Source organism: Diceros bicornis, chromosome 40 (assembly GCF_020826845.1).
Source record: "Diceros bicornis minor isolate mBicDic1 chromosome 40, mDicBic1.mat.cur, whole genome shotgun sequence".
Lineage (NCBI taxonomy): Eukaryota > Metazoa > Chordata > Mammalia > Perissodactyla > Rhinocerotidae > Diceros > Diceros bicornis.
Window position 1 is genome coordinate 5072968 of NC_080779.1, and position 14634 is coordinate 5087601.

Here is a 14634-nt window from a genome sequence, read left to right on the forward strand (position 1 = left end):
CGGCCATGCTGAGGCCGTGTCCCACATACAGCAACTAGAAGGATGTGCAACTACGACATAGAACTATCTACTGGGGCTTTGGGGAAAAAAAGGAGGAGGACTGGCAATAGATGTTAGCTCAGAGCCGGTCTTCCTCAGCAAAAAGAGGAGGATTAGCATGGATGTTAGCTCAGGGCTGATCTTCCTCAAAAAAAAAAAAAAAAGGTGCAATCACTTAATAATGCTTTTATTTATCACTCCAATTACCACATACTCATGCAAACACATGCAAAATTGTTAAGGATTATATAAACCTAAGAGGTATGGGCAACAATGTACCTTTGCTAACAATTAAAGAAGCCCTTATCAAAAAAAGAGTGCTAGATTAAGATCGTGATGGGAAAAAGTAATCTTTCCAGGGAAAGGCAGGCTTCCAGACAACAGTAAGTCAAAGTCATATTCCAACTGTCGGAGGTCATAAATGAATTCAGGGAAGCTAAAGAATCAGATTAAGTGGGAAACAGAGTACCTAGTTATCACTGTCAAGGAGAAAGCTTATATCAAGTAGTGACTACAGGAGATCAAAAGCAGAAACAGAGAGGAACACACAGCTAGCTAAGGAATTCCAGGAGGCAAATTATCTCTGCGAGTCTGAGCTTAATTACATTTTAGAATCCATAAAGTTTTCCAGCTCAAGGCTTTAATTTTTAAAGTGACTATGTTTACCCCAATTTCTGCTCATCTACTTCTCTTCCCCACACAAATACACACACAATCATTCTCCTGTCCCTCTTCCACATATTCCTTCACTTTCACATCTTTTAGTCAAAAGGTGGCAAAGGGAAGTAAAAAAAAAAAGACAGAACTCACGAAAATATTTCTGTTATGCAACTTTAGTATTATTAAGTACTGACTTAAATTACACCATCTATATAAATAAATAGTTCCAGTACACTCTGATATCAATCTATACTCAGGAGTCTATAAGCAATGTGAAGGCTTTCTTCTAGTACAGAGTGCCTAGCCTATAATAGATACTTAGAAAATAAATGTTAAATAAGCAATGGTGTGTAACAGCAGTTAAAAGAAGTACTATAGCTAGAAATTAACGCCTAAAAGTCCTCAGGATATCAGGTCCTCAGGATATCAGGTTTTATGTTCTGCTTGCTTTCAATCTAGTAATTGCTCTTATATTTAAAAAAATTTCAAATTGCCCAACATCTCAGCTGGTTGCCAGAACAGATGATGAGAAACAAAGACCTTAGGAATACTTTATCTATATTTGGAAGTATTTTATAACAAAGCTAACAAATAAAGTTAAATCAAAAATTTCTCTAGCCATTATGTTCTAAGACTTTGACTTATAATTTATTAAATATAAACTATACAGTTCTAATAATGTCTTATAATCTAATATATATTAAAATAGGTCTTACCTGTTTTTTCAAGTTATCATTCAATTCTTTCAACGCATCAAAAGAGGACCTTAGCCTCTTGCTTTCTTTATTTCTTTCCTTAAGAACTTCGGTTAAGTGCTCAACTTCTGCAACATGTTGCTAGGAAGGAAAAAAAATCTGATCTAAAAATTAAATAAGGATTCCATGTCACTAATGCTACTGAACATAAATTAATTAAAAATTAGAACTCCTTGAATCACAAGGACTTTAATCAGTGTATTTAAGCATACATGATTAATATTGCAAATTATAACAACTGTGTAATCAACCAAAGTAATAAGAAAACATCAAAAGCATTTGTTAAATACCTATTAAAACATACTATACAAATTAAGTAGCAATAAGGCTATTTTCTGCTTCTGCTTAGAAACTCACTAAAATAATTTCTATCTGATATCATGGAGTGATAAAACAATGAAGGATTTCTGCTCTTTTTCAAGAAAGCTATGCATAGCTTTATAGATTAGAATTTAAAGTTTCAGTTACCCTTGAGGAGTAGAAGCAATATTCCACAGACAGAACACACTAATTTCTTGTTCTCATAAAGTAGCTAAAACTGTTCTACATCTCAAAAAATTTAAATACATAATAAAATTTCTCTGAGCCCCAAACTATTTGACTCTCCTTATAATCATTTATAGTTTTATAAATGATTCAAATCAATTTCTCCTCTAATTACATTTAAATGAGATAGCACCTTTTAGAGTTAAAGTGTGAATACTTATAGTTTCTTCTACCTTTTACTCTCATTTTATTCATGATGTATTAAAACAAGCAAGTTTCTATAGGAAATCAAGAAATTGAATTAATTTCCTTCTTCCAAGTAATCACAGAGGTCCATTAAAGTAAAGTAGTTATCTTTATACTTAACGAGAATAGCAGATGACAAATCTAAAGAGAAAAAAATCAAGCATAAAACTAGGATGGAGACCTCTGAGAATCCAACCATTCTCTCTCTTGCCCTGTTTAAAAGTCAATCATCTGAAAAAATTAGCTGTATGTAATTTTATTATTACATTAAATGGTTCCTTAAATAACTTAGGGTATAGTCACAAATACAGTATTTTAAAAATTAGGTTAACATTCTCATTGTCCAAATTTTTCCACAATCACAAGATACTAAAAACACCTTACGGGGGCCAGCCCTGTGGCAGAGTGGTTAAGTTTGGTGTGCTCCACTTCAGCAGCCCAGGTTCGGATCCAAGGCAGGGACCAACACCACTCATCAGCCATGCTGTGGCAGCAACCCACATACAAAATAAAGGAAGACTGGCACAGATGTTAGCTCAGGGCTAATCTGCTTCAAGCAAAATAAGAGGAAGATTGGCAACAGATGTGAGCTCAGAGTGAATCCTCCTCAGAAAAAAAAAAACAAAAAACATATGATACGAGTTCCATGCTCAGTATGGCAGGATAAGCCCACTACATTCTACTTCTCTTGCTGATTACAACTAAAAAACCTAGACAAAACACAAAAACCAACTACCTAAAGACTATGAAAAGTAAACAAAAGCAGGGGTTCGTAGAAAGAAGTGAAAACTTGGAGAAGAACCCTCAAGAAGGTGAAGTTTCCCGGGTTTTTGTTTTCCCTTTTCTCTAGCAGTCTTGCCTCAGGGCAGGCCCCAGTCACTGAGAACCGCAGCAGCCTATAGGCTGCTAAAACTCGGAGAGATGGGGCTGGCCTGGTGGTGTAGTGGTTGGGTTCACAGGCTTGGATCCTGCGCGTGGACCTACGTACTGCTTATCAAGCCATGCTGTGGCAGGCATCCCACATATAAAGTAGAGGTGGATGGGCACGGATGTTGGCCCAGGGCCAATCTTCCTCATCAAAAAGAAGAGGATTGGCAACAGATGTTGGCTCAGGGCTAATCTTCCTCACCAAAAAAACAAAACAAAACAAAACAAAAAATTCTGAGAGAAACTCCACCTTTCTGGCCAGGGAAACCAGGAAAAGGGGCCTCTGTGAGCCAGACTGTGGAGAATCTTGGAGAAGAAAGACTCAGAAAGAGGATCCTTTTTCTCTGGTGTGTATGAATCTGTACAAATCTGACTCACCCCTGAGTTGCCCAGACACAGCACAGACCAAAAGCAGCAGAGCTAAGGTGGAGAGGTCACAGCTCAACTTAAAAATACTATCCAAGTCTCGGGCTAACCCCCAATGCCACAAGCACAGAAAAGACCCAGAGCAGTGGAGCGAAGGCTTTGAGCACCGAACTGAGATTTAAACTGTTGCCTGAGTCTCAGACTAAGCCCTAAGTGGCACATGCACAAGACAACTCCAGAGCAACATATAAAGGCTTTGAGAACTGAACTGACCTTGGGTCATGGCCCACCGAAGGTGAGAACAAACTCTGGCCTAGGGCCGGCCCCGTGGCTTAGTGGTTAAGTGTGCACGCTCCACTGCCGGCGGCCCGGGTTCGGATCCCGGGCACACACCGACGCACCGCTTCTCCAGCCATGCTAAGGCCGCGTCCCACATACAGCAACTAGAAGGATGTGCAACTATGACATACAACTATCTACTGGGGCTTTGGGGGAAAAATAAATAAATAAAATTAAAAAAAAGAAAAAAAAAAAAAAAAAAAAAACAACTTTGGCCTAAACCTAACTTGGGCTGATTGCCTAAAAAAAACAAATAAATAAAAGCAGCATTCTCCAGAGGATTATAACAGCACCAGAATCTATACAACATAACATCCAAAAGGTTCTGAATACAACCCAAAACTCACTGGACATTCAAAGAATCAGAAAAATGTGACTAAGCCTCAAGAAAAATGTTAATCCTTAGATAATCAAGATGTTGGATTTTTAACTATGTCCCATGAAGTGAATGTAAATGAATGCAAATGGAAAGACAGAAAATCTCAAGAGAAAAATTAAAAATAGTTTAAAAAGAACATAATTGGAAATTTTAGAACTTTAAAATATCAGAAATAAAAAGTCACTAGATGAGCTCAGCAGCAACATAGAAATGAAAGAAGATAGATCAATAGACATTATCAAATCTGAAGAACACAGAAGAAAAAGATGAAGAAAAAGGAACAGAGCCTCAAAAATCCGTGGGGTAACAGCAAAAGACCTAACATATGAGTCACTGGAGACCCAGAAGGAGAGGAGAAAGCAAGTGGAACAGAAAAAATCATAAAGAAATAGTAGTTGAAAACTTCCCAAATGTGGTGAAAGAAAGAAATTTACAAATTCAAGATTTTCAGTGAACCCCAAAAAGGATAAACTCAAAGAAAAGCATGAGGAGATACATCATAATTAAATCACTGCTGAAAACCAAAGACGAAGAAAAATCATGAAATGATTCTATTTACATGACATTCAGGGAAAGGCAAAACTACAAGGACAGAAAACAGATCAGTAGTTGCCAGGAGTAGGGGATGGGGGAAAGGGATAACTACAAAGGAGCATAAGGAAACTTTTGGGGTGCAGGAATTATTCTTTATCTTAATTATGGTGGTGATTAGAAGACTGTATTGCATTTTTGAAAACAATGAATTTTACTCTATGTAAGTTATACCTACAGTAACATATCTCTTGATATGAAACATAGAAGGATACCATACTACCTATATAATACTCGACAAAAATATTTAACCTGAATATAATTGTTAGGAAACAATCAGGCAAATCCAGAATATGACATACTCCATAAGACTGCTGGTCTAGTGTCTTCAAAGAAACGTCTCACAAAAAACAAAAATGGTAAAGTTGGTGCTCTAGATTCAAAGAAACCAAAAAGATATAAAAATCAAATATAATGTATGAATTTTGTCTAATTCCTTGATCAGAAAATAAAACAAAACAAAAAAAGCAATAGAAGACATTTTCGGGACCAAACGGGAAAGTAAATGTGGACTCTATATTAAGTTAAATCATTTAATTAGCACTAATTTTCTAAAATGATAATTATGTGGAGAATGTCCTTATTCTTAGGAGACACATACTCCTAAGAATAAGTATTCATAATACTAAGGAAGTATTTAGGGGTGCTATGTCACGATTTTTTACAAGTTACTTTCACATGGTTCAGGAAAAAATGGGGTGGGAGCAGAAATAAAGCAAATGTGGTAAAATGCTAATAACCAGTAAATCTAAATTAAGAGGAAAAAAAGAAATTATATTACTCTAAAATCAAATGCTATATAGTTACCTCCTTTATAATCTGAAATCTTGTAAGAACCTCTTCTTCGACACCTTTAATTTTACTCAAGGCAGTTTCATGTCTGAAAAGCAGTTGTTCTCTTTCAACTAAAAAACGTTCTCGCTTTTGAAGTTCTTCAGCAAATTCCTGTTGTGCTGCAGTTTCACACTGTATCAAAATGTCAGGTTTGAGTGTTTTTAAAAAGTACATTCACAAATTCTACAAACTATATTTTTACTTACTGAGATTGTAGCTTAATCAAATGATGTTTAGGACTACACCGGTACCAAGTAAAATCTGATTACCATAATAGCTAGACTAGTACAACAAGTAAACTTGCACAGAAATTCTATCTTGTTGCAAAATGACATGATACTATAGTGAGATTCCACTATGATGACAAGAGAATTTGGGTTCCAAAATGGATCAGTACTATACAGAATTCCCTATCCAGCTTAAATTCCATGTGCCACTTCAACTACATGGTCCACTCTTTTACCTATATTCTCCACTCTCTCACCTTCTTGTCTATCACCTTAGGCTGCAAGACTCCAGCCCTGCATTAAAGCACTAACAGCCTTTCCTGTCCCAAAGACACACTGCTAAATATCACTGGAGAAAAATCTCACACCATGAAAAGTAGTACCACTGTAAATTCATGGTCTCAAACCTCTAATGGGTTCTCAACGCAGTCCAGAAATTTTTTTATACTTTCATGGTTTGCTTTCCCATTCTCCAGTGCCTATTTCAAACCTTCTCCACTCTTTACTTTGAACACATCACTCCTACACAATTCTGTACAGACAGCCTCGTCTCTTAACTTCAGAGGGAAGATAAAAGACAGCAGAAGGAAACATCATTCTCCTGCCTTCAGGACACACAGGTTTCTCCTTCCTTCCCTATTATAAAGGTAGGCTCAGGAACTCATTGTCTTCTGCCTTCTTGTGGGGACTGCTACACAGATTATCCCTTTAATATTTTCAATCTCACCCATCACATCGGAAATATCTCTCTGGACTCTGCTCTCATCTCCTCCCCTTCACAAACTTCTTTAAAACACTGTCTTCTGCTGAGCTCTCTTCTTTACCTCCCAATCACTCCTCAATGTACTTTAATCTGGCCTCAGCCCTCATCTCCCTACTGAAATGGCTTATCTCTTACTAAATCTGAAGGTCATTTTTCAGTCCTAATTTTATTGTCTCAGCACTATTTTATACTATTGTCCCTTTGTTCCAACTTAAAATACTCTTTCATTGGCTTCCATGACACCACATTCTCCTGGTTTTCCACCTCCCTCTCTGGCCATGGCTTCTCAGTCTCCTTTGCAGGCTCTGCTTCCTCTACTGTCCTTGAATAACTGATGTTCCTCAGGATTTGGGCTTAAACCCCTTTCTTTCTCCTTCTTCACCATTTCTCTGTTTGGTTCCCTCCACTCAGTGGCTAAAATTACCATGTATGTGCTAATTGCTCCCAATCTACAATTGCTCAGCTCTTTCTCCTAAGCTCCAAACTTAAGTCTAAACTGCCTGTTGAACATCTCCATCTGTATGCTTTCAGGTAGCAAAAAATAAACATGTCCAGATCTGAATTCAATTAGCCATCAGGGAAATGCAAATCAAAACCACAATGAGATACCACTTCACACCCACTAGGATGGCTAGAATCAAAAAGACAGACAATAACAAATGTTATTGAGGATGTGGAGAAATTGGAACCTTCAAACACTGCTGCTGGGAATGTAAAATGGTACAGTCATTTTAGAAAACAGTCTGACAGTTCCTCAAAAAGTTAAACATAGGATTACCAAACGACCCAGCAATTCCACTCCTAGGTACACACCCAAGAGAGATGAAAGCTTATGTCAGCACAAAACTTAAACATGAATGTTCATAGCAGCATTAGTCATCTAGCCAAAAAGTAGAAACAACCCAAACGTCCATCAATTGACAAATGGATAAAGAAATGTGGCATATCCACATAACAGAGTATTATTCAGCAATAAAAAAGAATGAAGTACTGATACATGCTGCAACATGGCTGAACCTTGAAAATATGCTAAGTGAAAGAAGTCAGTTATTTCACACATAATATACATTGTATGATTCCATTTATATGAAAAGTCCAAATTGGCAAATCTATATAGACAGAACATAGGTAAGTGGTTGCCTAGGGCTGAGAGGAGTTGAGGGGAAAATGAGGAGAGGTATCTAATGGGTAGGGGATTTCGTATTGGGATAATAAAAATATTCTAAAATTGGCTATGGTGACAGTAGCATAACTCTTTGAATATACTAAAAATAATTGAACTGTACACTTTAAAAAAATTAAAAAGGCCCTTCCAGAATGGGAGGACACAGCAAAAAAATGGCTGTCTAGGAACGAGGAAGGAGGCTCTCACCAGACACTGAATCTGCCAGAGCCTTATCTTGGACTTCCAGCCCCCAGAAGTATCTGATGTGTGTTCACTGTTTCCTTCAGTGCTTGGAAGACCACTGTGAAAGTACATTTCCCTTTTTCTGAAATGGTTCAAGATTCAGTAGGCCTTCCTTCTGATTATCAATTTTGGATGTGGAAGTTTTCCGTACAGGACCAGGCCTTTATTTTGGAAACGCAGCAAGACACCGGCCCTCACCTGCCTCAGTTCCAGCAGTTCCTGAGGCAGATATATGAAGCCTCTAAAGAGATGAATTCTAATACAATCATTGAAAGATTCCCCACAGTTGGTCAACTACTGGCAAAAACTTGCTGGAATCCTTTTATCTTAGCATATGATAAAAGCCAAAAAATTCTAATAATGTGCATATGTTGATTAACAAAGAACCACAGAATTCTGAAGAACTGAAACTTAACTCCTCAATACAGGGTTGTTCGCTCATATACTTTTAGCATTCAGATTTGATATAAAAGAAGTTGGTCTTATTATTCAAGGTCTCGGGTATACACCAACAGATTACCATCCTGGTTTGTTTAAAAATATGGTTTTATCATTAGTGTCTGAACTCAGAGAGAATCATCTTAACAGATTTAACACTCAAAGGCGGAAAAGGCAAACTACAACATCAATGAGACACCCATCAGGCTATGAGGAAACGAGACCTTCAGAATGTTGCTAATAGGAACAAAAATAAATAGACACAAACACTTTGGAGAACAATCTGGTAGCACCCAATTACTATATCTTTTTACAGGTTAAGGATACTTAAACAGAACTGTTTGTAAAGAGTCGACTCCATCTTGTTGTATATTTATACAGAAATTAATAAATAAAGGAATGGTGGTTTATTTATAGGCTGGAATGCTATATGGCAGTTAAAATGAATGAACCAAATCTACATTTTTCAAATACATAAATCTCAAAAATGTAATAATGAATAAGGCAAGGAAGACGCAAAAAGATATCCACAATATGTCATTACTTATGTAAAATTTTAGAACACTCAAAACAATACATAGATATGAATACATAAAAGTGTCAAAACATGACAGAAAGGATCTACTCAACTTCAGGGGAGTGCTTAATCCTGGGAAAGGGAAGAAGAAATGGGACGGAAGAAGGTTGTTTCAACTGTAATTGAAACATTTCTTTAAAAATATCAAATAGCAATATTAATAAAACATTAGCATTGTAAAATATAAGCAATGGGCACACAGCTGATGTTATAATAATTCTCCATGTTTTTCTATTTAGGTATTTTATCAATTAAACTTTTAAAAAACTAAAATACAGAGTGATGTAGTAAAATACGCAAAATGAAGATAATATTCATAATAAAGGAATTATTGCTTGCAAAAAAATTAGTTATGAATTTTAAAAAAACAGAATTAATCCTCTCCTCCTTCAGTTTCGTTCCCTATCTCAGCGAAAAGCAGTACCATTTATCCAACAGCCAAAAAAATAAACCTGCATTTTGCCCTTGACTAAACCCTACTGCACACCTCCCATACCAAAACAATCTCCAAGTGTCAACCCCATGGCGTAGTGGTTAAGTCTGGCACGCTCTGCTTCAGCGACCCGGGTTCACAGGTTTGGATCCCAGGCGCGATGTACACCACTTGTCAGCCGTGCTGTGGCGGCATCCTACACACAAAGTAGAGGAAGACAGGCACAGATCTTAGCTCAGGGCTTATTTTCCTCAAGCGAAAAAAAAAGAGGAAGACTGTCAACAGATGTTAGTTTAGGGTGAATCTTCCTCATCAAAAAAAAAAAAGAAAAGAAAAAACAATCTCCAAGACCTATTGATCCAATTTCTTAAATATGTTTAGAATCCATCCACTTCTCTCTATCCTTGAGGCCCTCATCCTAATCCAACACACCATCAGACTATCACCATCAGACTATCACCATCTCATCACAGTCTACCCTTTATCTCTAGATCTCAACTACTGGTGACAGCTTTAAATATCTCTATGCAAATTACTCCCAAATTTAGATATCCCCCTAAGACCTATGTTCTGACTGCCAGGTTAATACATTTGACTACTTACATTGTATCTCCATTTAACTCTCAAACCTAATCCATTCCAAACTAAAATCTCCATCTTTCTCCCTAAATCCATTCTTCCTCCAACTTGTACAAACCAGAAATGTGGGAACCATCCTAGACACCTTATTCTCCCTAAACCATATCCAATTAATTACAACAAGTCTAGGCAATTTTACCTCCAAAATAAATCACTAATATATTCACTTCTATTTCTCTGCCACCACCCTAGTCCCAGTCACCATTATTTCTCACCTGGAATACTGCAGAAGAATTTCCTTTCTGGTCTCCCAATTTGCACACCTGTTCCCCTCCAATCCATTCATTTAAGCACACATTAGATCATGCAACTCACCTGCTTTGAAAGTTCTTAAAGTTACTTACTATACTTTCCTTGAATGAAGAAGTTATCATGCCTCAGGGGCTTCTCATACTAGAATGTCTCAGTCTAGAACATAACCTCTTTCACTGGGCTAACCTCTACTCACCCTTCAGGGTTTAACTTAAATACTACTTTCTCAGGGAAAAAACCTACCTGACCTCTCAATCTACCTCAGTCAGGTGTTCATACTGTACCTATATTATTCACTTAAATTTATAAAATTTTAACTACACGGATACTCACAATTTGCTTCTAATAAGCTACACAAGGCAAGGACCATTCTATTTTCTTTACTTCTATATACTCAGCACTGAGCACGCAAATGCATATTAACAGGTGTTCAAATATTTGTTGAATGAATGAAATCGTAGTATGACAAAAATGTATATACTTAATGATAACTAACACAATAGAAGACCACAAAGGAATTTTCAAAGTCAGATTAAACTATAGATTAATTAAACTAGATTAATCCACTGCACTTCATTTTTTTAATTAAATATTTCTATCTTTGTTGTATTTGCTATAGATGACAGATATATCCTTATAACCCTGCTTACTCTTTTTTATCCTATAAAGTATTATCAAGGGGAATCTTCCTAATGCACTGTTTTTTACTCTGTCACTTCTTGCTTAAAAATCTGTAATAGCCAGCCTCAGTTTTCACTATTTTCTTTCCCCAGACAGGCAGATATATTCACACTCTGACATATCACTCCTTTCTAAAAACCTCTCACCTTCAACTCCTTGTACCTGGAATGCCCGTCCCAGTCTTCTCCTTCCCTTTAAATTCTACCTCTCAGTCAAGTACTAAGCTAAGTCTCTTCCTGAACTTTTCCCCAGTGATTTTAAGCCAAAATAATCTTCTTCTGAAATGCTATGGTAATTATAATCTGAATTATTTAGACAAAATAAAAAATTTTTTTTAAAAATGTTTACTTCATGTGTATAGAAATATAACATACTTCCAACTAGAAGAATTTCATACACAAACTGTGCATTACATGTATACTTTTGCTTCCTACCTAGTAGATGCTTGATAAACGAATGAATTACATCCCTTAGAAACCAAAAAAAACCCAAAGATAGATAAAGGCCAATGTTCTGAATTGAACTTTGGTGAGAGTTGACAAGAGAACTTCTTACATTTGGGTATTTAAAACAATGAATCTAGAACACCTACTTCAAAAAGCACACTTTACCAGCAGATTTTGTTTTATTTCTTAAGCAAGGATGGGATGGGATGGGAATAAATATAGAAACACAAGACAGTCTGAAATCTAAGTACATCTACACATAAAAACACCACTGTTTATATTTTTCTCTCAGCCACATCTTTTTCCCTTCAACAGTTCCAATAAATTGTTCCCTTCCAACTTTGTCTTGACACACTCATCTAAAATAATTAAAATGAAATACCTTGTATTCAAATTTTGTAAATGTCTGGTGCTTAGTACATAAATATTTCTGAATTCTCAATTCCGTATTTAGTTCTTACCTGCAGTTTCTGATGTATCTGAAATAATTCATCATATATCTGATTGATCTGATGTGGAAGTAAACTCTGCTTGTTTGATGCTTTCGATGTTGGACAGCTGACATGTTTCAAAGGAAAGTCACTTGCACCACTACAACATTCAGTCCAATTTCTTGAATTTGGGGCAAAATTAGTTGGCCGGGCAATTGCTAAGAAAATAAAATTTTCATACTTTATTAATTTACAGGGAGTTTTTTTGTGAGGAAGATCAGCCCTGAGCTAACATCTGTCGCCAATCCTCCTCTTTTTGCTGAGGAAGACTGGCCCTGGGCTAACATCCGTGCCCATCTTCCTCCACTTTATATGGGACGCTGCCACAGCATGGCTTGACAAGCGGTGCCTTGGCGCCTGCCCAGGATCCGAACCCCAGGCCGCCACAGCAGAGAGCATGCACTTAACCGCTACACCACCAGACCGGCCCCCTTATTTTATATTTTCATATGCCAACATTCTACTCCAGATGGGTATCTAAACTGTTCTGGCTATACAAATGCTACACAGTCTTGCACACGGCTCCTGGTACTCATGTTCAAGAGTTTTTCCAGGGTATATAATAGCAAAATTCCTGGATCTTAGGGTATAGGTTCAACTCTACTGGGATGCCAAATTGTTTCCCAAAGTGGTTCTATTAATTTACTCTTCGAACAGCACTGAATGAGTGAGTTCCTCTTAATTTCATTTCTTTGCCAAAACTGTATTGTCAGAATTTATTTTCTGCTAATACTGAGAGCAGTGGTTTCAACTTCCATTAGCTTCTTGGAAGCCCTCGCTTTAAGGAGGCGGTCTCCCATATACTCCTCATCTTGTATAGACCCTAGAGGAACCAAAATAAAATAATATGAATTTTTAAAACAGAAAAAAGTTTCACTTCACTTGGTTCAGCAAATGCCCTTAAAGTAAAAGACCCGGGCTGGCCCCGTGGCTTAGCGGTTGGGTGCGTGCGCTCCGCTGCTGGCGGCCCAGGTTCGGATCCCAGGCGCACACTGACACACCACTTCTCTGGCCACGCTGAGGCCGCGTCCCACATACAGCAACTAGATGGATGTGCAGCTATGACATACAACTATCTACTGGGGCTTTGGGGGGAAAAAATAAATAAATCAAGTCTTAAAAAAAATTAAAAAAATAAATAAATAAATAAAGTGAAAGACCTTTTCAGTACTCTGCTTGCCTCTCTGGGTTCCTATCTCACCAATCCCTAGCCTGAATATTCCTTAATTTTGTCAACTTTTAAACACATTCAACATTTTTTTATAGGTTACCCTATATTTTCAGTGGGAAAATCCACCATGTAAGAAGAAACACAAGTCAAGGCACAATTATTTTTCATCTTCCTCAAATGCTGAGATGAATGGGACAAAGAAGATGAAGGAGATTGGGAAGGGAGAAACAAATGCGTGTTATATGTAGATAACGTATTCCCAGGAGAAGAGATGCACAGAGCCTATCAATGGGGTAACAGTACTCTCAAAGTCCTGCAGCTAAGAGGGGGAGGGTACCATCTCTGGTTGCCTCTTTCCTTGGAATCTTGACAAAACTCTGAACTAGTAACTACTAGTTCAGTGCCTAAAGAAGCCATTCCTTAAGTAATCTGGAGTATTTTCTTAAAATATTAAAGGATTACTCAAATACTACCACAATCTTTTAATCATTCCCTAACACATAATGACATGAGACAGAACTGAAGAAATTATACAAAGTACTCAGTTGATTATTAACTTATTTTGATAAGTTTTGAAAGTATAGGAATACTGGAATAATGAAGTTTATTTTTGTCTTCTCCTTTAGTTTAGTAATAAGAATAGTAACTATCTCATGGCTTACAAAAATTCAGAACAGAGAAATTCAGAGATACCTGAGGACCAGGGTTATTACTATGGGGTAAGCTTTATGTGCTCTACTCGACAAAATTACTGTTTAAATGATTGTTCTAAAATGCATATTTCTTTTACCTTTTGCTATCCGTTTAAAAGACTCCTTGGTTATTTTGGAGGTACTAACTCTATGATCACTCTCAGTCAACTCTTCTTCTGTTTCCTCTTGCTTCAAATCTTGAAAAGAACCCAGTTCATCATCTAGGCTTTAAAAAAAAAATTCTATCACAGCATTCTGGAAGTTTTCGATAGCATTTTAAAAAAGATAAAACTGCTTTTCAAATATTAACAGCATAAAAATTGACAAAAACATAACATTTTTAAGAATGCAAGAAGTAAAAATATAAAATATAATAGTCACCGCTCCTGAAAACTCACTACAAGTATCTTTCTACATATTTAAATGGGCTTAATTTAAAACTACATATACCTGTAGAATGTTCTACAACTGCCAAACTCTTCCTTTTGATTCCCAATGCTTCTGTGAGGTAAATATAACAGGTATTGTTATCTATAATTTTAGCTAAAAGAATTAATGTTTAACATGAGGAAACTGAACTCAAAAGAATTTAAATAATTGACAGTAGACACAACTAGTAAAAGGTGGAGGAGAACTAAAATCTAGGTGTTCTCTCCAAAAATGTGATCTCAAAGTTGAAATTTCAAGAGCAGTGCTGTCCAAAAGAAATATAATGCAAGTCACATCAGGTAATGAAAAATTTCTAGTAGCAACATTAAAAACATAAAAAGATAGGAGATTTTAATATATTATAT

The 14634-nt window shown here is 36.6% G+C and overlaps 1 protein-coding gene across 7 annotated transcripts in view; it reads right to left on the reverse strand.

Annotated features, from left to right (window-relative positions):
* CCDC138 (coiled-coil domain containing 138) overlaps window positions 1-14634 on the reverse strand; it is a 103167-nt gene that overhangs the window by 83782 nt on the left and 4751 nt on the right. For all 7 annotated transcript variants that reach the window (XR_009217242.1, XM_058534329.1, XM_058534328.1 and 4 more), the window contains exons 4-7: window positions 13939-14066; window positions 11948-12135; window positions 5596-5754; window positions 1416-1535 (exon numbers count right to left, since the gene is read on the reverse strand). Coding sequence is in view for 6 of the 7 variants with exons in the window: in XM_058534329.1 (XP_058390312.1) it covers window positions 1416-1535; window positions 5596-5754; window positions 11948-12135; window positions 13939-14066 (595 nt within the window). In the remaining variant the exon portion in view is untranslated. The remainder of the gene's footprint in view (window positions 1-1415; window positions 1536-5595; window positions 5755-11947; window positions 12136-13938; window positions 14067-14634) is intronic.